This window comes from Leptopilina heterotoma, unplaced genomic scaffold (assembly GCF_015476425.1).
Source record: "Leptopilina heterotoma isolate Lh14 unplaced genomic scaffold, ASM1547642v1 Lhet_11, whole genome shotgun sequence".
NCBI lineage: Eukaryota > Metazoa > Arthropoda > Insecta > Hymenoptera > Figitidae > Leptopilina > Leptopilina heterotoma.
The window spans coordinates 2,194,615-2,219,710 of record NW_025110829.1 but is presented as its reverse complement, the minus strand read 5'-3'; the positions used below and the strand labels follow the sequence as shown (position 1 = coordinate 2,219,710).

Genomic DNA, 25,096 nt, shown 5'->3' with positions numbered 1-25,096 from the left:
TGAACTTGTTTGTAAATAATATTAAAAGTCTGTCAAAAATGAAGTTAAAAAATGTACAAATTATCACAAATTGTGTTTTTTTTTTTTTGCTAAAATTATTTTTCAATATTATTATGTTAAATGACATTTATTGTTAGTCATATAATATTTATATGAAAATAATATAATTATTATAATAATAACTTATTGTCATTAAATATGTAAATACATATATATTAATAACAATACTGTTTATTATTAATAATAATAATTAATATATTCACGTTATATTGAATGAACGCGTGAGAAGCGTGTAAATTTGGGAACAGTGGAAGCAGTCTTGTTCAGTCCTGCTTTCGGCTTCCGCAGCATTGATTGAAGATTGAACGCCAGTCTTCAACAAAAACTGAGCGTCAGGTTTACATCGATGTTACTATTCCGGACTCAAGCAGCCTTGCTTTCGCTGTCCCACCAATCTTCAACCAATACTGACCAAGTCTCAATCAAGCTTCGTAAAGCCTGAACTCACTGTCAGCTCGCGCCTGGGATAGAGTAATTGTTGAATCAAAAATAGTGAGAACAATATCAGATTTAAAGATCAATACTTTTATAGTATTGACAAGTTGTTATCATTATTAGAGTTCTATCCATGGATGACGAAAATTGTTTTCAAACAGAACTGAATTTTACTGACAAATTAAGCATGTTATTTCTGGTAGTATAAGCTTTTACATACATCAGCAATTTTCATTAAGTACTGTGACAAATATTTGTATAATAAACATACACGGAAAGACTTTGTGTTTCAAAATTTAACATGATCATGTCAAACAGGGGAAAACGATGTTTTTATGTTATTTAATCGTATTAACGTATCAACTATTAATATGGTTTATACTAAAGATTGGCACGGACCATACTAATTTTTTGTATTACTTTGTTAAAAGCTGATACGTTCGTACGATTAAATAACATAAAAACATCGTTTTCCCCTGTTTCAAATGCATCATATTAAAATTTGAAATGAATTCTATTAATTTTTGAAACAAAAAGTTTTTCAGTGTAATAACAAATTTAGTTCTTGATTATATTGAAAATTACAATGTCGACTCAAACAAGATATGTATATTTTTAATTTTATTACATATCTTTAAAGTTTGCTTTAATAATGAATTAAATTACGTCAAGTAACTTAAAACATTAAATAATAAAATACTGAAACGTTTTTTTAGGTTTTTAATGAACAAATAAGGAAGAATTTTAAGTTACAACAGATCAATTGTAAAACGCCTCAATATAATGTTTTCTTTCTGTGGTGTCGTGAGAAGGTAAAAAAATATATTTATATAAACAATAATATATTTAGTGAATAAGAATATATGGCAACATGTTTTTCATGTCCCCCCTATTTACAAAGTAGAAACATGGTCAAAATTTCTCAGAAATATCAATGTTGGTTGGGGGTCTTTTGATTTTTTTGAAAATGAGCAAATCTTTAATGTTAGGAAAGATGAGTTTGTGGGTCAAAAAGTTTTCAAAAATTTTTTAAATTATTAGAGTTATGTGCTTTTAACTCTTAGGTCAAATTTTTTTTGAAATACGATATTTTTGACAAATTTTCATGAATCTTTTTCATATTTACAGGATGAAATTTAAAAATTTTTGTTGAAATTAGTTAAATGAGCTAGTTTAATAAAACAACAATTTTTTGGATTCCTTATAATTTTCTGCGTTTTTTCATAATAAAAATTAAAAACATTTAAGTAATCAATTGATTTTATAAAGTATTAAAAAAATATATCACATTCAACAACATTTAGAAAAAATATGAAGTTTAAACAAATAAAAACAACGTGGCTATTAATTTGTTAATTAAGAATTGTTTAAATAATGCTATGTGTAAATAATAACTATAATAAGTAATAGTTGTTTATTTTGACCAACAATAGTGCATATTGCACTCATTAATTCATAAATTTCGCTAATAGGAACTGAAATCATTAAAATTGTTTGAACAATTATAATATTGAAGTACATTAATTATTTTAATTGGTATTTACTTTTGGGTCTTAAATACACAAAAATTTGGTGGATTTCAATTACTAAAAGTTAAAAAAACAAACTACTTATAATTAATTCACTAAATTGTTAATAACAGTTATGAACGATTTGAAAAAAATTATTAACAATTAGAATATGTTTCTAGGTTAGTACTTTAAAAATGTTGGGTTTAGCTGATGTAATAATCGCCTTTTTAAAAAAGTTATCTTGATTTTAAAGATGAAAAAATTTTTTTTTACCTTTAAAATTAAATAAACAATAGAAACAAATTTTTTTTAAAAGCAAAAGCAGAAGCGTTGTGCAGAATTTTATCATCTTTAAACCAAGACCATCAAGAACATCAAAATCGGATTAAATTTGTGGGCTCTATGTTAATTTGTCTACGGCCGTGTTTTTTGTCCCACTGTGCACCGTGGAACTAAAATTTTAGACCCTCCATCAATTTTTTTATGAAAAAACACAGAAAATTATAAGGAATCCAAAAATTGTTGTTTTATTTTTATAGTAAAAATTTAATTAATTAATTTAATTTTTTTGTTTTTTTTAAACTATCTCATGGCCAAATGAGTGAAAAACTTATTTCAAAAAAATTTTTAATTTTTTCCGTGCAAATTTTTAAAAAAAATTTTTAATTAAAATTTTTATTTTAACCCGTTGCCTGTTTCCGACCCACGGGTGGGTCGTGAAAAAGTATGGCCATAACTGTTTCCGACCCACCCGTGGGTCGTGTTCACTATCACTAAAAATAAATATAATTTGTGTATAAATTGATAGATATTTTTCTTTATACCAATATTATAAGAAATTATAAGGGCCATTAATGATATTTTAGAAAATAATTGAATAATTAGTTATAATTTAAATATATTATATTATTTGAAAAAGTATCAGATTCCGCTGGGCATTTTGGGACAATCATCTTGTATTTTCCTCAAACAGTTAAGGGGTTAAACGGTTGTAAATCTTCTGTTTATCTTGTAAATATGAAAAAGATTTATGAAAATTTGTCAAAAATATCGTATTTCAAAAAAAATTTAACCTAAAAATTAAAAGCACCGTAACTCTAATAATTTTGAAAAATTTTTGAAAACTCTTTTACCCACAAACGTCTTTAAAATTTCTCTGAAATGTTTTTAGATTATCTTTGGGACATTTTTCTGAGACATAATCATCATTGACTCAAAATGTCTTTAACTAAAAATATTAAACGAACTCAAAGTTACATTTCCGAATTATTTTGCGTCAAAGAAGATTAAAAACTGAAAAGAAAGAAACTGTCGTTCAAAAATTTCTTATAAAGCGTTTTCACTAGAAAGTAAAATTTATGGAATTACTGTTTCACTTTGTTGACATTTTTTGTTCATTAAGACTTTTAAGACTTGTTGCGCTAGTGTATAAGGTAGAGAATAAATTGAAGGTGTAAATCAATACAAAAAAACAAAAAAAGTGCCCAGTTCATTGGGGGAAAAATAAAAAAAGTCAACATCGAATTTTTAAAGCGTCAGCAAAATTATCATGAAATTACACAAAACTGAGAGCAAAGGAAGCTAATTTTTTTCACTTTGCAAAATCTGAGACATAGTTTAGAAGAACGTTAGTCTTGTAGCGTTTGGAAGAACGTCAATTTTCTTTTAAGAAGAAAAATAACGAAAAAAAGTACGAACTATTATCGAGGAAGAAATAGGGAAAAACATTAAGAAGAAGATAACGGCGATAAACGGAGTTAGTGCACTGTATGTGCTGATGGAGAAAAACGAGAACTAAAAAATATCAGAAGAGATGGGATTTAGATTAAACCCTTAATTTTACCCTCACCCAAAACTAGTTACGAAAATCTAGAAATCGACACGAAGGTTTATCAGTCAAAGACTGGGATTTCGAAAAAAGCAGATTTCTATGTTAGCAGACTTAGCAATATCATTTGTATTCAGATTAGACATTCTTTCATCTGATATTGCTAGGTAAGCTTCTTAAGGGAAATGATGTTGATGAATCTAAAAGGGATATTCAAAATTTGCAACTTTGATTATTTTACCCATGATGAATAGATTCAGAAATTATTGAAAGCAGTTCTCAAGAATCTAGAAAGCAAAACAAAAAATTAGTTCCATTCCTCAAAATGACCTTTGTTGGAACTCACATATAAGTGCGAGTTGCACGGGAGGAAGGATAGTTTTGAAGTCTGCTTTTGAATAGACGAAGAAACCTCTCTCAAGAACATAGAATTGTCTACAAAGGCTAGAAGAAATAACGAATAAGCCGCCTAAGCCACGCAGAGCTTTCTCTTATATACCTACAATAACTCAAACGTAAAGTCGACGTGAGGCAGTGTGGTGAGCTACAAGTCAAAATGAACCCAGACAAAGGATTTTTTAATATCAACTACAGGAGCAGATTTACTGGATTAATTATTGGATTAATTACTGGACAATTTACTGGATTAATTATTGGATTAATTACTGCTCAATTTACTGGACTTACTGCACTTACTTACTGCACTTTTACTTTGAAAAACGTTCTTTGTACAATGTGTGATGTAATAATGTTACAAATGCCCTTAAATTATTTATATTCATTATTTTTTCTTTATTTATTTTAATTTCCATATAAAATTAACTATTAACTATATTAATTTGAATGTTCTTTCATTCTTTCATTCACTTTTCTGTCCCTCACACTCTGAAGTTGTTTTTTGTTTATACTTTTTTTTATCTTTATAGTTACTGTAACTTCATCAAAATTATTTTCATCATTTTAATTTAATTATTATTTCTAGAATTTAAAATTATTTTTTATGAAAATAATAATTGAATTCCTTAAAAAATTTTTATTATTTATAAAAATAATTGAATTGCAGTCAAATTTTTATTATTTATGAAAATAATTAAATGTTTGCATAAAATTTTCTTTAACTTTTTTTTAAATAATTGAATTCTTTTTGGGAAATTTTATTGAAATAGTAGATATTGAAAATCATTAAAATTTAAAAATTTTTTGAAAATTATTTTGTTTTTAAATCAGATTTTTTATTTTATAAATATATTTTAATAAAATTTTTTCAAAATAATTGCACTTTTCGCGGAATTTAATTAAAATTCTATGAAAAAATAATTAAAAGTCTACAATAAGTTTTATTATTTATATTAGAAATAATTGAATTTTTGCATCGATTTTGATAGAAAAAAAATTAAATTCTTAAGAAACATGTTATTATTTAGAAAATTGATTGAATTCTTGCCCAAAAAATTGATTAAAATCTTTAAAATCATTCAAATTTTGCAAAAAAATTTATTATTTTTGAAAATAATTGAATTTCTGAGAAAAATTTTATTATTTATGAAATTAATTGAATTCTTTTCAAAAAATTGATTAAAATCTTTGAAATAATTGAATTCCTCACCAGAATTTACTTAGTACTTATGAAAATAATTGAATTTTTATGAAAAATTTTATTATTTATGAAAATAATTGAATTTTTGTGAAGAATTTTGTTAAAATTTTGAAAAATAATTGAATTCCCCTGAAAAATTTAATTATTTATAAAAAACATTGACTTCTTTACAAGAATTTTGATTAAAATCTTTAAAATAATTAAAATTTTATAAAGTATTTTAATATTTTTGGAAATAATTAAATTCTTACGACAAATTTTAATATTTTTTATAATAATTGAATGTTTGAGAGGAATTTTTTAACATTTTTTTTTTTTTTTGAATAATAGAATTGTTTTGTGAAATTTTAGTAAAATAGTAATTAAAATTTGAATTCTTTTTGGGGAATTTTATTAAAATAGTAGATATTGAAAATCATTGAAATTAGAAAATTTTTTGAAAATTATTAAAATTAGGACAATAATTTTTTTGACGTTTATGAAAATAATTGAACTTTGGAGAAGAATTTTGTTATTTATAAATATAATTGGGATTTTTACGAGAATTTTTTTCAAATTTTGAACACAGTTGAATTTTGTAAGAAGAATTTTATTTCTTCTTCAAATAATTGAATTTATGCAATTATTTGTAATTTCTCCAAATTTGAATTTTTTTTAGTGTTTTCAACAAAAATTTTAATTAGAAAATTTTTAAATTCTATTATTTTTAAAATTGCTCATTTTATTTTAAAAAGGCAGTAAGAAGTTAGCCGCGCGCTTTAGCGCGCGAATTATTGCTAGTGATAAACATTATTTTAAAAATAGAAAATTTAGTTATTTTTCTCCCATAGAAAAAATCTATTTTTATTTTAGGATCGCTTTTTTTCTACTATTAATTAAAATCAAAATATTTCACTTGTCTGCAAACGAAGAAAATTTATTTTATTATTTTTTTTCTGATAAAAAAGATTTTGTCAAATGCGCAACAAAAAGCATTTAAACATTTAAACTAATAAATATTTTTTTAATTTAAGAATTATAAAAATTAAGTTAATGTTTGTTTTACATTGTAATATTTACAACAAAATTTTTTGCTTGAAAAACTTCCATAATAATAATAACAATAATTTAAAATTAATTGAATCAATTTACTTAATTGTAATTAAAAATAAAATATTTAATAAAGTATAGATTTAATTAAGTGTAAATTAATAAGGACATTTACGCTAGTTTACAGTAAATGACAAAAATGCGAAAGTTAAACTACAACAAACACCTAAAATCACAAAAACAACTGCTACAAATGCTGTTTGATCTAATGACGCAACGCCATGACATATATTTAACACCTGGTAGATACGAAATTTAAAAAAATTCAAACTCATATACTTTCGAAAATCTTTAAAATTTTTCATTTTTATGACCTTTACTATATTTTTTACTAGAGTAGCATATAATAACAATTTTTTTCTATAATTTAAATAATGTCGAAGAGAATTCAATACAGCAAGTGTATAAGTTACTGCGAGTATACCAATTACTGGGTCTTTAAGAAAAGAATTTTTATTCTTTACAAGTTTAAGAAGTAGGAAGTTTAATTTCTTAAACAAATTTTTTTTTACTCAAAGGGAAAGTTGTCTGGAATTTTGCTGTAATTGGTACTTTACCCTATAGCATAAAGTTATAAACAATAACTATTTATAAAATCCTTCAATTGATTTTAGCTTCAATTATGCATGAGTTATTCTAATACTTTTTTAAAATGTTGAATATTTTAATGAACCAATACTAAAAATACAGTAATTAATATTAATGAATTATGAATTTCTTTAGCATTTGAAGAAATATACTAAAAATACCTATGAATAATTAAATTAATTAATTATTAAGGGCAGATGGTCTTATATTAATCATGCAAGACTTAGAAGTAAATATTATTAACAATTTAGATTTGCCAATCATTTCATAATATATAAAAGATATGCTTGATGACACTTTTTTGCTTATTCAGGAAGATTATTAAATTTTTACTTGAATCATCCGGTGTAACACGAAATTGCAATTATTAAAAATCTTGTTGATTCTGCTTCGATACTTATTATCAGAAATGTTTTTCATAAAATAGGAAGAAAGAAATAGTTTTAAAAAAATGACTATGACTTGGATAATTTTGATAATTCGTATGAAATGATTATAAATTATATTTCCAGTAACTTAATGTAACAAGTATACTCATTCTGTTCATTCTCTGTTCTTATTTGATTTTATATTTGTTCTTCTCTCTTTAATCAGTGTTTATAGTAAGAACTCGACAGAGTTCGAAGCTCAGTTTTAAATTTGACTTTTTAGTTTGCGATACGTTTTTACACTTAATTTGAGGAACTATATTTATTTATTTGATTTTTATTATTCTCTGTTGAATTTTTTAGTGAACTGTTAATTATTTCTTGACTGTTGTATGTTTTATTAATGTTTTTCGTTTTATTTACCTTGTTTTTCTATTTTCGTTTTTAATTCTATATTTTTCTTTTTTTCAGTTTTTAAATTAACTCAAAATTTTGCCTTAAGCAGAAAAGAATTCCTCCTCTTTCATTTCCTGTAGAACTTCTTTTTCTCCTAGTTTCAATTTGAATTATTTTTTCTTTGACCATTAATTCAGATTGGAGAAAATAGAAATGTTCTATGAAAAAAAATTGAATAAAAATAGAATTTTTATATTGGATAATTTCGATTCATGGTCAGAAATATTGGAAAAGAATGCTAGTCTAACCTTTGCTTTTGTAATGGATCGAATCTTAAGCTATATCAAAGTACTCCTGTAATCAAATGGTAACCGATTCACAAGGGTTCAAAGGGATCCATTTACCTACTTAATGAGTTCCTTTGTATTCGAACTGTGTCAGAAACAATTACAAGAGTAAAGATAGATCTAAAGTACATATGTACATATTGGGTTTTGAAATGTGCCTAGCAGTCAATAATTTATCACAAGTTTCCTATTAATGTCGAAGCTAATTCAATTATGTACGTCATTAGTAAATTAGACAAAAATTTTATTTTTTCTTTTCATTATGGTAAAAAGAATGGGAAATGTTTTTCAATTTTTTCATTCAGTGAGGGAAGAATTTTTATAATAAAATAAAATAAAATTTTTCAGTAGTCAAAAGAGTAAAATCAAAATTTTTTAATTATGAATTTAAAGTGAGAATTTCGAAATTAAAAATTGTGGATCCAACATGCGGGCAAATTTTAAGAAACTACTTCGATTTATATAAAACTTGATATTTTGGGGTTTTAAGGTCGCTGATTACGAGTCTGAAATCAGATTTTTAAAATTCAAAATGGTGGATCCAATATGTCGGACAATATTTTTAAAAACAATATTATATTATTATATTTTACTATATTTTTTAGTCAATTGAAATTTTCAGAGAATTTTTTCAGGTCATACTACTTTTATCAAAAAAAAATTTTTCTGAAAGTATTATGAAACTAGCTAAAATAACGCGCGCGTGTGATTTCTTTTTGTATGTTACTTAAACTTACTTAAAAACATTTTTCATTTTCATATTAAATTATATTTTGAAAATAAGAGTAAAACTTATTATAAGCAAAAAAAGGTTAAATACATATGAGAAATATTGAAAAAAAACAAAAGCATACACAAAAGTCTAAGTTCTCGTATAATAATTTTACTTATGTATGGTTCAAAATTAATTGAATTATCAAAGAGATGCGTTCACAATTTTCAATGAATTTTATTAGAAATTTTAAAGATTCCTTAGGTTTTCAAAAATTTTAATAATTCAAATTCTTTTGAAATTTGTTAAAATTTTCTAATATATATTTAATTAATTATTAAATATAGTGGATTTATAGACGAATTTTACTCAAAAACACTAAAAAGATTATATTTTGGAAAAATAATAAATGACTGCATAAATTCAATTATTTTTCAAAGTAATAAAATTCTTTTCCAAAATTCAATAATGTTTAAAATTTTTTATAAAATTCTTGACAAAATTCAATTTTTAAAAATTTTTGACAAAATTTCAGTTATTTACAAAATTTTTCCTCAATTTCATATGAATTCTATTATTTAGAAAATGAAATTTTTTACAGGGATTGAATTATTTTAATAAATAATAAAATTCTTTTTAAGAATCAATTATTTTCATAAATAAAACTCATCGCAGAATTTCAATTATTTTTAATACAATTTTAATCGAATTTTTCGAAAAATTTAATTGTTCTTAACAATTTTATATTAAAAATCGTCAAAAGAAAACAATTATTTAAAAATGTTTTGATAAAATTCTCTATGAGAATTCAATTTTAAGAAATATTTAATCATTCAATAAATTCCTTTTATTTTCGAATTATATAATTTTTACCAAGTGATAAATTCTTTTAAATACATATTCAATAAATTATTTATTTTTGCATTTAAATAATTGAATTATTGTAGAATTTTCTAATAAAAATTGATTTAAAAATTAATTTCAGTTAAAATTTTAGATTATTTGAATATTTATTATTCAAATTATTTAAATATTCAAATAATATTTGAATATTTAAAGCCTTATAGCATGAATTTTAAAAAATAAAGGTTTCAAGTTAAATTCTTTAAAAATTTTTCATTTTTCATACTTATAACCAACAATTCTGCAGAATTGATTATTTGAAAAAGTTTAATTCAATTTTTTCTGAAATTATTTGAAGTGTTTATTTTGTAATACGTATTCAATTGAAGAATTTCTGAATATAATTGAAATTTCGTAAAATTGAATTGTAAACAAATGAATTTGAAAATTCTCAAAGAATTTTTTCAAAAATGATTAAAGATGATTGATTTAAAGAAGAATTTTATTTAAAAATTCCAGAAAATAATAATTCAATTAAAATGATGAAAATAATTTTGAAAAAATTACAGTAAAAGTATTCCTATTATATAAAATAATGATCTTATCACTCGGTTATCTTTAATTTATTATAAAAATTGAAGAAACCGATTAGTCGAAGACTCGGAGTAATCACTTTCTTCATGTTTTATAATTAATATTCTTATAAGTTGTTAAATTTTAAAATAGGTTTTAATTTGAAATTTTTGAAAATCTTGATTCCTGTGGAAAAATAATAATGCTTAAATATTAATTTAGAAAAGAAGTTGTTGATGTTTTCGAATAATTTTACAATCGTTTTTAACAAATAGAAATTTTGTAAATATTTTTTCCAAAATAAATTAAAAATTTCTTAAACAAAATTTGATTTTTAACATTTTTTTTACTTAAAACTTGTACTTTGTTAATGAATTGTAATTGAGAAGTAGAAAATGTGCAAAATATTTTCTACTTTCTAATTTTAATTTTCCAACAATTTTTTAAATTTTTTTTGAGAAAAAATGAAAAAAATAGCTGCATAATTGCGATTTGTCAAACAATTAAGTTTTTTATATTAAAAAAGGATAATATTTTGCAGAATTTACATTTGTTAATTACCTAAAACGTTTGTTACAAAATGGTAATTTTTTTAGAAACAAAGAAATAATGAATAATAACATTAATAATTTTTTTAAATGAATATATGAATTAATTGAAAAATAAAGATAATATTATTAAATTAAAAAATAGTAAAAAAATAAAGAAGTAGGTATAATATTATCTATCAAAACATATTAAAGAAACAAAAGTATGCACAAAAGTCTAATTTCAAATGTGGACAGAATGGACAGAATACGACGATTATTATAGTTAATTCTTAGTAGTCTAGGAATTGGAATATTAACTTTATTATTAACTTTATGGTTGTAAATTTTTTTTTGCAAATATTTAGCAAGTCTCTAACAATTTGTTGAAGAAAATTGTAAACAAATTTTGAGACATGGTTTTGTTTACGAAGAATGAGTGAATAGCGTAAAATGAGCGTTGCGGTGCGCTGAATATCCACGTGACGCGGCATCAAGTTTTCATTTGGTGCGGGAGATCGCGTGTCACAAATTATAGGTATATCCGTCGGGGTTGCCAAATCGATTTTCGTTCGACGGATTCCCCAGCGATAATCAGAGTCTCGTACCTGAAAGCTCGTTGGCTCGTGGCTGTAATTGTAAATCAAATAGTTGCACCAAATTCAGGTACGCGGAACTTTCCAAAAGCTTATTACACGAGCTCCCGTTGACGCTTAATTGAAACTCGTGCAACGATGTTCAAGAATGAAGGCTAAAAAAATAGTGAACATAAGTTTATTTTCACAATTCTTTTCATTTTCGTAAAAATATTTTTATCTTCGAAGGCAAACAAAAATTATAATTAAATGCTTCTTTAAATTTTTATATTTCTTTTATAAAAGTACATTTAGAAATAAATGAATAACCAACTCTTATTCGTAATTTATGAAAAACTAATTATTGAATATTATTTTTTTAAATACTATTTTTCGATTTCATATATATTTAACTAATATTTTTGTTTGAAATTTAATTAGCAGAAATAATTGAACCAACTCGGAATATACTTTTAGGAATTTAAAACAATTTACCCATTTACTTGACGAGTAAAACTTTTATTAATTTGACAATATTACAAACAGTTTTCGAGTTACACTTTTACTTTTCTGAAATGGGTTTTTAAAAAGTTTTTTAGAAACTTCAAAACGAGTTTTAAAGTGTCTGAAATAAATTCTGATATTTTGTACATAAAATGATAAATTCGGAAAAACAGTTTCTTCTTTTTTTGAAAAATTGTTTGTATAACTTTTTGACATTACTAGAAATCATACTGGATAAAGAGAGATAAAATATTTTTTGTTTTATTTCCTCCGCTAGGTTGTGAGAGACGAATTGAATCGTCATCTCTTCGCCTTTAAGTTTCAACCTTTGCTCTGATGTTGGATTTGTCAAAAGACAACCTTCCACAGAGAGACAGAGACAGAAAGATGAAGGAGAGTTCTTTAAAATAACTTTTTCCCCTTGAAACAAGTGCTTCGTTATAGTAATTTTTTTTGTATGTATAATTTACTGCATTTATCATTATATTGAAATTGGGACAAAAAGAAGTAATTTTCCTATATTCTGAATTAATGTTAAGTATTTATAATTTAAATAAAACTATAATTGAATAAAGGGGAAAAAAATTTTTTTTTCTTTACAAACAAATCATACATCTTGTTTCATACTTTCGAATGAAACTTTTCTAGTTAATTTGAAATTTTTTTTCTACTCTACCTCTCTTTAACTTTTGTTGAGAATGGAAGTAAGAGCATTTTGAAGAAATTTTTCTCAATTAGGAATAAAGAAGTTTCATGAGTTCTTATTGTACTTTGCCAAAAGGTCATGAATTTTATAGTTTGATGGTGGTAGTTTTACAAATTTTCATTTTGAAGAATTCTTTTTTACCGAAAAACTTTTTTAACTGAATTTATAAAGTACCTTCTTTAGTATGCTTTATGTACTTCTTATTTTTGTTTGTTTTGCATAAAAAAATTTTCTTACACATATAAATTTTTTTAGCTTATGAAAAATATTAAAATTGAATAGAACCTACAGTTACTTATCATTTATCAAGAGATAAATTTTCTGAATAGATGAGAAGTTGAATTTAACAAAAAAAAATCCTCGAGAAAAGAAAAATGTACATATTTCTTATAAAACTTTAAAAAAGGGAATTTTGAAAGATAAGCCTTAATGAGATGCATTAAGTTTCAACTGAGTTTACCTCGGCATGCCAATTAATTATTATTCATATTTGCAAAGTCTTCTTTGATCCCATAAAACGATCAAGTTTACTCGCGTTTATACAATAAAATCTCATTTTTTTCCCTGTCTAATTAAAATTTAACTGTTGAATAATAATTTACCAGCTGCAAACACTGTTTTTTATTTTTACACTAAAAAATAATAATTCAGAGTTCTAGGTTGTTTTTTTCCCCTTTCTTTTTGCTACAAAGTTGTATTAATTATGTGGTGTGATAAATCTTTTAATAATCTTTTGTCAACTGATATTTGTTGCTAATTTTTTTCTTCTACATTGACAATTGTAGGTATAATTTTCCATTATTCTTGATAAGTTTTCAATCCATTCAATTTATCTTAAATTGATAATTATTTAAATATTACTTTATTAAAGTTTTTTTTTCTAAATGGAAGCACTCTGGTCTTCAGGGGTAAAGTGTAACTAACCAGTAAGCGAACTCACAGAGAATTAATAGAATTTTTAATTAAAGCGCTTCATGATTGCTTGTGGATGGTACATTGCATGAGTAACAAAGTTCCACTTCGAAAAGGGGGGTTTGTAATATTCTTGGAAAATTGAAAAAAATGTATTATATAACATCAACAATTACCCTTGGTATAGATATGTATACTTTATATTCCGCGTTAATAATGTCGGTTTCATCATATGAGAAAATTAAAAATTAAATTTTTCTTATATTTTTATTATGTATATAATGAGAGATATTAAGCGATTCTTTAAAATTAAATAAGCTTTTTTTGAAGAAAATAAAACTTTACATTTTTAATGCAATAAATAATAAGACAATGAAAAATAGTTGGGAATTACTTCTTGATGTGATGAAAATTATTATCATTAACATTGGTCGTTGAGACAAATCAGCGGATTCATCGATTCGATTCCAGTGATTTATAATCTCAGCTTTAGGTAATATATCGTTCCGGAAACATGTCTCTCTCTCCCCCGATATTAGAGAATCGCTAAACAGAAAGTGCTCTCAAATTGTGTATTGATAATAATAAATTATTTATTGAATTTAATTATTATTCTTTCGATATTTTATTACGCTTTATTAATTATTACATTAACTTTAAATTAATTACCGGACTTTACAACAACAACAAGAACATCATCAATTTCATAACAAATATTATAATAAAAATAAAAATAGTAACAATACCCAAGTAAGTTGAAATTTCGCGAGAAACTTACTCCAAGTAGAAAAATGCAAGTTTCTTGCAAATTTTTATGTTACTTGGGAAATGAAAATAATTGCAATAATATATTATTTTTATATTAGTTAGTATTAACAATAAATAATAATAATAATAATAATCTTCGCCGCTGGTTGTCCACTGCCGAACATCATTGATGTCTTAGATGTACTGGGAGAAGCGGGTCCACTGCCAAACATCATTGATTTCTTTGATGTGCTGGGAGAAGTGGTCCCGCTGCCAGACACGACTGGCATCATGGATATGTTCGGTAGACCTTGCCGTGGTGGCGGGGCTATTCACTAAAAGGCAACCAAACAGCAAGAAAGAATGGATTCACAAATTTCAAAGAAAGTACCCCATGTGAGCAGGCCGGAAACGGGAAATCTCACCATCGGTCCCAAGACTGATGCTCAAGTACGCGCGGATTGTGGGGGCGCACAATTTCTTGCAGTGCCACGGGTGATCGTGGAAAGATTGGATCCACAGAACATCGTGGAAAGAGGATGTTCGTACATAGCGCTATCCACTCAGAAGTAGACGACGAGGCGATAGAAGAGACTCGCGAGATATGCCCGCGGCTCAGAAAGGAGGAGGCGACTTGCCTTGACAAAATGGAGTTGGAGGTCGCAAAGATGATAAAATCTTGCCACATTCAGAAGAACGTCAACAGGACGGTAAAAGATGGACTCAGAGCCATCGAAGTCCTGTTGAAAGAGGCAAAAGTAAAGCATGTCGCAGCCGATGAGTCGGACTTCAATTTAGCATGCGTTCTCATCGGTGCGGAGTGTAACCGCAAGGACCGTAAGGAAAAGAGTGAGCGTTCCTATAAGCGTAATCTCAAAAGCGTCCTAAGAGATGCTCAAAAATGGAAGCGAGAGGGTGACAGTTCAGGGGAGACTCGAACCCAAACCGATCCAATGGAAACGGAAGTACCAGATCCAAAGATTCCTCAAATGGAAAGAATGGGGTCAAAAAGATCCGCAGTTCTAATCCGAGTCGGTCAAGGATTAACGTATGCTGACGTTCTAAGTAAACTTCGCAAAGAGGTCAACCCGGACGACTGCCATACGAGAATAGTAGCAGCAAAAGCTACAAAGAAGGGAGACCTTCTGATTAAGATCAGAGGAGGCTCCGACAAGGGCACTTTCACCGCTGAGGTCACCAAAGCGGTTAGAAGCATTGGTAAGGTGCAGTCGTTGGATCGAAGAGTTACACTCGAGATCCGTGATTTGGATTGCCTTACCCAAGAAGCCGAGGTGCAACAAGTGTTGTCGAAAGCGATAGGAAAGCCAGGATGCAGGAAAGTGACGGTCTTAGGACCCAACCGCCGAGGGATGAAGCTCGCGGTTGTAGTCACCAACCCGGAAGAGGCGGACAGGTTGGAGAAATTGGGACACGTAAAAATTGGTTTTATGTGTTGCCCAATTAAAAAAAGAGTAAAAGTCGTCCGGTCACAGGTTCTCCAACTGTAAGAAGAGCCCAAGTTGCTTTTTATGCAAGAAAAAGTTTGTCAATAAGGTGTCAACCACCCATATTGCAGGCAGCGGAGGATGCGGAGTCTTCAGGATGGCCCTTGAGGAGGCGAAGAAGACTCTCGCAAGAACTAAAAGCAAATAAGAAGTATTAAAAGGAGCGAGTCGAGAACTTCGTAACCTCGGTTATGTCGAGGAAGGATCTCCACGGCCGCCAAAAAGCGTGATTTAAACAGCTTTCAATTTGTTTGTTTTTTATTTTTTTTATTTATTTAGTTATTTATTTTTATTATTGTTGTGCTGTAAATTCCGCTTGGACTGTGAAATGGTTTTAATCATTTTTTTAACTATGGACGCAGGATAACCGCAGAGAAAAGCAGAAAGTCGCATTAGCGACAGAGTTGGAGCGCCACCCTCGAAGGCTAAAGTCTTACGACAGTTCCGAGGGAGGGTAAAGGGCTCCAGAAGAAGGGTTACGGGTTTTAGTGGGTCGGACTGGTAGTAGATCGCCAGTTTATTAAATTTATTATAACATTTATTTATTTATTTATCTTTTTTTTTTTTTTTTAATATTTTCATCTGTTTTATTGTACCAACCCCACATAACCTTGGAGTGCGGAATCCAAGGTATCTGTAGGCAGATTTCCCAAAAGTCCCTAAGCAAAAAAAAGTTAATAATAATAATAATAATAATAATAATAATAATAATAATAATAATAATAATAAGGGTAAACTCTGTGAAGAGATACCAAGATGCACTACTTTTGCGGAATCTTCCTGCTATCTTGGAGAGACACATTGACCTCCACGTCCGAACATACATGTTCACGTGTCCTTGGATATCATAGACGTCGCATCAATGCTCCGGCAATGCTATAACGTCTATGTAACTAACGGAGGCGGTTCAGGGCCCATCCTGGCCAGATGGTAGTACCCTGTTAAGGCCCGATTGTCCCTCGACACGGGACAAAGAATTAAAAAAACAAATGAAATGGACAAAATCTTAAACGAAATACTCCAAGTGGGTACCTCGAAAGAGGGTAATCCCACCACCGATTCTGATCAGGTGCAAGCCCCGATAGTCGGTGCAGATGGCTCCAAGGATTTTGGAGGGAGCCAAATAGATAGTCAGCTGACATGCTATGAATCAAATGTCGCAAATCAGTTCCTGGCTATTCCCGGGATTTTTAAGAGCGTACACCAGGCATTCAAGCGCCAAAAGAACGTCAGTCGTGACATCCAGGATGGCGTGGCGGTTTTGGAGAGTGCGTTCTGTACAATTTGAAGGAATCTGCGTTTTATCCCTGAACCGTTCAGGGATCAGGAGCCACGGACTCCAGCTGTAGGAACTCCAAGGCAAACGAGGAGTGCTGCTGCAACTTTGGATAGTGCAGCAGATACAGATTCTAATAAGGCAAAGAACGTAAGTAAGCGCCCCAGAGAAGGTGTAAGCCCGGATAAGAGTCCTCAACAAGCGACTCGGAGCGGAAAGAGGATTAAGCGAAAGGATGCTCCAACGCTTAATTCTGAGTCGCTAGTTGGAGCAAAAGAGGCGCCCTTAAGTAGTCCCAGCCAGACGTATGCTGAGACCCCAGGTGGAAAAAAAGAGCTCCCAAAACACCCTTTGAAGCTTAGAACCACGGAAGCGGTAAAGATCACGGCAAGAGACCCAAAATCTTATGAGCGTATCTTGCCGCTGATAAAATCAAAGGTTAAACCAGAAGACACTGGTACCGTGATTCAAAAAATCAGGAGAACCTTTAAACAAGAGGTTCTCCTGATAGTGAAAAAGGGTGGAGAGACTTAAAAATTTGCAGAGAGTCTGTCCGTGGCCCTGCATGGCGAGGCCGAGGTCATACCTTTAGTAAATAAGAGGTCTCTAGAAATCAAAGACCTGGATGAAGCCACTACAGAGAGTTAGATGACTTCAGCATTGAAAGAAAAGCTGGGTAAATCCGACCTGACTATGGAGTGTAAATTATTGCCGCGCTACAGAGAAACTAAGGTTGCTCTAATCCGCATGGCAGAAGCAGAAAGTGACATTCTGCTTAAACTTGGCCGAATCAAAATTGGCTGGATAAATGCTCAAATTCGCGAGCATGTTGAAGTAGCTAGGTGCCAAAAGTGCCTAGGTTACGGACACAGAACCCTATCCTGCAAAGGCCCCGACAGAAGTAAAAACTGTCGGAGATGCGGCGGAGAAGGACACCTCGCGAAGAGCTGTAACGTTAAGCCGAAGTGCCTTACTTGCTCGGACATGGGAAAGCCAGAAACGGATCATGAGTCCGGTAAAAGAGTCTGCCTGGTTTACTGGGAAGAACTGCAAAAGATTAAAAGGGCAAATCCTTAAAATTTTTGCAGGTCAACCTGCATAAAAGTAAGGATGCACAGTTGCTCCTAATGCAAACAGCAAGGGAAACTGAGGTCGATATCCTGTTCTGCAGTGAGCAGTATCAAGGAAGCGACCTCGCCCCTTGGTATCAGGATAAGGCGAAGAGAGCCGCCATAAAGCTGTGCAACCCAGAATTGCGGGTTGACAAGTTTCTGGAGACGAACAGTGGGTTCGTGTGGATAGAGATGGCTAATATACGTATGTATAGCTGCTACTTCTCACCCGACGACCCACTGACAAACTTCGAAGCCAATATCGAAGACCTAGAAGCGAGCCTCACAGAATCCAGGCTGGATTTCATCATCACTGGCGATTTTAACGCAAAGTCGCCAGAGTGGGGTGAGACGAGACTCGACAAGAGAGAAATTCGTATTGAAGAAATGATCTCCAGAAACGACTTATTGGCTGTAAACCGAGGCAATACATGGATTTTTAGACGAGGTGCGATCGAATCAATTATAGATCTAACGATCGCATCGTCTAAGCTATTTAGCCGCATAAGCGACTGGCGGGTCTCATAGGAATATACCGCAAGTGACCACCAGTACATTGAGTTCTCAGTCTCGATGGGAGACACACGAGGAGGAAAAAGACAGGATGTTTCTAATCGCAAAACCTCCTCGTGGAATATGAAGAGACTCGACGAGGAAAAGTTCGGCCGGTCCCTAAGAGAAGCCCTTTTAATTGAGGACTTGGGCTGGGTGAAGAGGCCGAGCAGTCTGGATGGGGAGGTTCGAGCGGTGAGGAATATGATAGTCACCGCTTGCAATGCGTCTATGCCACGGAAAGGCGCCATTCCCGTAAGAAAATCCTTGCACTGGTGGTCAGAGGAGCTGGCCTCCTTGAAAAGGAATGCCTCAAAGCAAGAATGAAATATACCCGATCTAAGGGAGATCCCTTGCTGAAAGAGGCTTTGAAGGAGGCGAAAAAGGACCTCAAGAAAGAGATCCGCAGGTCTCACTTTTAAAATCGTTACTAAGAAATTAGTGACGAGGCAAAAGACCCCTGGCCTGGACAATCCCGATTAGGTCAGAAAGATAATAAGTTCTTTGTTTCCTCCTGCAGAGCCATACCTTAGAAGGGACTGGAGTTTTTGCAAAGTGGAAAAGGATGAACTCTTCACACTTAGTAAACTACAAAAAGCAGGCAAAAGATTGAAAACAGGCAAGGCGCCTGGAATCGATGGGATAAGTAACGAGATCCTAAAGTTGGTTATCGACACTTCACCCCAGATTCTGCTTCGATGCTTCAATCTTTGCCTTGAGAGAGGAGAGTTCTTCCGCGACTGGAAGCGACAGAGGTTACTCCTCCAGAGGAAAGGTGAAAAACCTCTAGATAAAGTCTCATCATACAGGCCTATATGCCTACTAGATACAATGGGTAAACTTCTAGAGGATATGGTTCTGCAGAGAATGCAAAGCCACTTGACCGGAGAGAATAGTCTATCGGATAACCAATTTGGTTTCCGTAAGGGCAAATCCACAGTTGATGCCATCCAGGCAGTTGTGGACATAGCCAAAACAGGAAAAAACAAATTGGGACCTGGAAAAAAGAAGAGCTTCTGCGCGTTGGTAGCAATAGACATACGCAACGCGTTTAATTCCGCAAGATGGAAAGATCTCATCGAGTCGATGAAAAAGAACAACATGCCGCCCTACTTGTCGCGGATAATGGATAATTATCTTAGCGACAGGTGGGTTATATATGAGGGAGACACCTGCACACTCAGGGAAGAGATGCAGCGTGAGGCTCCTCAAGGCTCGAGGGTGGGTCCATTTGTATGGAATGTATCTTACGATGATTTTCTGCAAATGGATCTGCCCGAAGGTGCGGTGATCATCGGCTTTGCGGACGACGCGTTGTTCGTGTGCACTGCCGAAAGTGAGGAGGCTCTTGGGACATTGGTGAACGAATGTCTCCGACTGGCAAAAAGCTGGCTGGATACCAGAGGTCTTGAAATGGCCCTGGAAAAGACCGAGGCACTGCTGGTCACAGACAGACGTGGTTATAAGCTCCCACGAATCGTGATAGACGGATTCGAGGTCAAGTGGAGTAAGCAAATTAAATATCTTGGTGTGGAGTTGGATGGAAGGTTAAACTTCCACCACCACATGGCTACGGCGTCAAATAAGGCGATCGAGTGTGCGGATAATCTTTCACGGTTAATGCCGAACGTAGGCGGACCCAGTGAACAAAAACAGAGACTGGTGGCGAGTGTCGCCCACGCTAAAATGCTCTATGCAGCACCAGCGTGGGCCCCATCCCTGAGGAGTAAAAGATGTGTGACCATCTGTGAAAAGGTACTGTGCTAAAATGCTCTATGCAGCACCAGCGTGGGCCCCATCCCTGAGGAGTAAAAGATGTGTGACCATCTGTGAAAAGGTACCGTCGGCGCAGAGATCGATAACAACGCGTATCATCTCTGCATATAAGACGGTATCTACGAGTGCTGTGCAGGTCCTTGCAAGTGTCCCGCCAGCAGATCTTTTGGCGAGGGAAAGGGAAGAAATGTTTCTCTTTTCTAAAGAAAGAAGTTCCTTGGATGAGAAAATAAGACCAAGCAAGGGCCTGATCCGCAAAGAAGCGAGGCAAAGGCTCATAGAAAGATGGCAAGAAAGATGGGATGGTGAGGAAAAAGGTCGATGGACTTATCGCCTTATTCCGACACTCGCCACCTGGATAAATAAGAAACACGGTCAGGTTTCCTATTATTTGACACAGACGCTCACAGGTCACGGGTGTTTTAACTCGTACCTGTGTCGCTTTAAATTACGCGAGGACGAGGTGTGTGCATATTGACAGTTCCCTGAGGACAACGCGGAGCACACCCTCTTCTTAAGCAAGAAATGGGACTTGGAGAGGCGGGCCATGTTCGAAGGTGTAAACAGTCAAATTACACCGAAGAACATGGTGTCGCTGATGACCCAGTCAGAAGAGAATTGGCGGCAAGTCGAGAACTTCATAATTTCGGTTATGTCGAGGAAGGATCTCGACGGCCGCCAAAAAGCGTAATTTAAACAACTTTTAATTTGTTTGTTCGTTTCCTATTAATTTATTTTGTGATTTATTTGTCCTTATACAATTTTAATTCATTATGTAATTTATTTGTCCTTATACATTTTTTTTAAATTTGTTTTATGTTTGTATTTGTCTTTATACAGTTTTATGTTTTCAATATTATACACGCGTTTATTTTTTCTTTTTTTTTATATATCCGTTTACAAGTTCATCTTTTGACTTTTTACACTTAATTAAACTTTTTTTTTTTTATTGTTGTGCTGTTAATTCCGCTTTTATATTGAAATAGTTTTAAATTTTCAACTATTAACGCAGGAGAACCGCAGAGAAAAGCATAAAGTCGCATTAGCGACAGAGTTGGAGCGCCACCCTCGAAGGCTAAAGTCTTACGACAGTTCCGAGGGAGGGTATAGGGCTCCAGAAGAAGGGTTACGGGTTTTAGTGGGTCGGGCTGGTAGAAGGTCGCCAGTTTATTAAATTTACTATTTTATATATTTATTTTTCTTTTTTTATATTTCCTCTTGTTTTATCATACTAACCCCACATAACCTTGGAGTGCGGAATCCAAGGTATCTGTAGGCAGATTTCCCAAAAGTCCCTAAGCAAAAAAATAAAAACTAAAATAATAATAATAATAATAAAAACAATCATCAGTTAGCATAAAGATTCAGTGAAAACTGTACAGCTTTTGAAATCTTAGAAAAACCGCCTGTTCTATTGAAATTCACCTCCACGTTGAAAAGCTTGGGAGATGCTTTCTGAAGTGGAAAGTGAACGTCACAGTCAGACACTAAATACGAAATACAGTGGAAAAGTTATCCTTTGTCAGACGTCCCAATTTTCATACTTTGTTAGTTCGTCTAATTAGGAATGGAGGCTTTCACGGCAATTTATTTCTCAATTGTAATATTTAAGATTCTTTCTGCTCCTTATTATCACTAAAATACACCATTTATTACATTTAGTAGTAATAATTAAATGAAGAGAAATTTTACAAAATTGAAAAGAAAAACCTTTCAAATGAAAACAATTATTTTTCACTTTCAAAGAACAATACTTTGTAGATGAAATTTCTTTTTTCATTATTTTATAAAAAAATGAATTTGGGTCAGAATTCGTGAAATTTTTACGAAAAATAAAAAGTATTTTTTTTAAATCGAAATGTTGGAAAAACATTTGAAGCGTTTTGTGCAGAAACCGCATAAGTCCATTTTTTTCAAGATCACTTTCTTATTGAAAATTAATCTTTAAATGAAGCTTTTCAATCTGGTAAAATATTACATAAGTGACTAAACTCTAAAACCTTAAAAAAATAATTAAAATATCATTTTGTGCAGAAACAGCACAAGTTTATGATAAGTTTTATATTTATTTGTGATATTCTTGACGTATTTTAATAATTTATATTAAAGTTTATATTATAAATAAAAACACTCATGGGAAGCAAAAAGTGACAGTGGTGACTAAATTATTTAAAAATTAGAAAATATTGAAAATTGGTTAAATTTATTCTTAAAACAATTTTATTATTTATAAAATATTACTAAAAATTATCGAAATTTAATATTTTAAATAAATGTTATTAAATATTTCATAAAACTTTGATATTTCACTGGATTTAATAAATTTTCTGTGTTTTTCATTTCATTTTGTGCAGAAACAGCATAAGTCTTAATGTTAATTTATTTTTTAATTTTTTATATTAAGTAGATAATTAATTAATCATATTGGATTTTTTAACTTATAGGTTAGTAGAATATAATGCAAAAAGCCGAATTAAAAAAAATCTTAATATTTACGAGAAAAACAGTTTTTATTGATTCCTGAACAATTTCGAATTATGGACTTATGCTGTTTCTGCATAAAACGCTTCATTTCTATTCGGCCTTAGGAATGTGTCCATGGAAGAACAGAATTTTTTTTTTATAAAAGTTATTGTAAAATGAATTTTTTTGCAACTTTTAAAACAGAATTTTATTTCTTCTAAATAAATGAACCGATTTAAATGAAGCAAGCGGGAATATAAAGGGGATAAAATATACTTTCGTTTAGAATTAGAAAATTTTTAAAAAGTTTATTTTTTAATAATTATTTAATGCATTTTTTATGAATAATTAATTTTTAAAAATGTTTTTAATGTTTAATTTTCATTATAACTTTTAAAATAATTGTCGCTCCTAAATTTTCTCAACAGATTTAGATTCCTTTTAGTTTTAATTGTATGTTAAGATTTTTCAAAAATTTTTAAAAGACGCAGAACATTAAAAAAAATAAATTGTTTATAAACAATTTAGTAAATAATTATTAAAATATAAAGTTTTTAAAAATTTTTTAATTCTTAACGAAAGTATATTTTATCCTCTTTATATTCCCGCTTGATTCATTTTAATCGGTTCATTCATTTAGGAGAAATAAAATTTTGTTTAAAAAGTTGCAAAATAATTCATTTTGCAATAACTTTTATAAAAGAAAAAATTTTTATGTTCTTTCGTGAACACATTCCTAAAGCCAAATAGAAATGTTTGATTAACATTTCGATTAAAAAAAATACTTTTTATTTTTTGTGAAAATTTCACGAATTCTGACCCATTTATAATATTTTTTGTAACAGATTATTTTTTCATGAAAACGTACTGGTTTTTATAAAAATAATTTTCGTTAATAAAAATGAATGGATGGAAGTAAAATATTTTTGTTTGAAGAACGATTGTGGTGAATAATTTTTATAAATACTTGTTTGATTACAGTTTTAAAAGGGGCCAAGAGTTTATAGTTAGAGAAACTGTGTTTTGATTGAGAAAAAAAATTTGTTGCCCCCAGGTTGTAAGATTTATTTTTTCGCATGCTGTGTACAGTTTCAAGGGTTTGTTGAAGTTGAAGTTAGGTAATTAACTTTCAAGACTTTCAGAGATGAAACTTTTTCTCGACTATATGGTTGCTGAACCCCAATGAGCTGTTTTGTTCATGCCGCGGCCACATATATTAACTTCACATGCGAGACTGTGAGATAGGTTGGCAACCACACTCTTGAATAAGTTAAAGTGCATTGCGTGTGTACCGTTAATTCGTTTCATGAACAATTACAATAGAACCGTGACGGTTCAATTCCGCTTATCCTCACAAAATTTGTGTTTCTATTATAAAAAAAAATTTCTGCCCCTAATGTCACTGAAAATTCTTTATATGTGAATTTAAAGTCTTTAAACTTGCTTCTTTATATGTAAAGCAAAAGCATTTTCTTTCTGTTGCAAAATGATATAAAGTATATTCTATTTTTAAAGCCCTCGAAAGAATTGTATAACTTAAAAGAAACTTTGTAAATCTTATATAAATCTTACTTGTGGGGACTATCTAATATGCAAAAACTTGAGTCAAAAATTTTATCGATATTTTATCTCCAATGAAAAAATTTTTTTTTTAAAGTTTTGATTAGTATTTGAATTTGTTTTATTTATTTTTTTAATTTCTATGCGACAATACATGATATTCTCCTCTTTTAATCATAAATTTAGAAATTAAACTTTCTCGCTATTAAAACTAATGTTGAGATTATTTTAATTTTAACATTAGCATAATGAAGAGCTTGCACAAGATTTATACTACTGTGAATTTCCATTTAAATATACAACAGAAACAATTAGGAAATTGAAGAAGGATTTATCTTTCAACTATTTTAGAATTTTTCTACTGAAACAAAACTTTTATTTTGTTTAGCGTCTAAGAAAATTGTCAAAGTCTTTACTATTGGAGTTAATCTTCGGCAAAGAAAAAGAAACTCAATAAAGACTTATCTGTTTCGACAATTTATTGTCACCGCAAAATGGAAACGCATTCCACTTCACTCTTTGGCCCATTCCAAT

General features: G+C 30.2%; 2 protein-coding genes across 2 annotated transcripts in view; both read left to right on the top strand.

Moving 5' to 3' along the window:
• LOC122503575 (lachesin-like) overlaps window positions 1-25,096 on the top strand; it is a 156,638-nt gene that overhangs the window by 15,465 nt on the left and 116,077 nt on the right. The window lies entirely within an intron of this gene.
• On the top strand, window positions 14,488-14,994 carry LOC122503596. Its single transcript, XM_043614195.1, has 2 exons — window positions 14,488-14,622; window positions 14,661-14,994. The coding sequence occupies exons 1-2, from the start codon at window positions 14,518-14,520 to the stop codon at window positions 14,889-14,891; spliced, it is 336 nt and encodes a 111-aa protein (XP_043470130.1). The 5' UTR covers window positions 14,488-14,517; the 3' UTR covers window positions 14,892-14,994.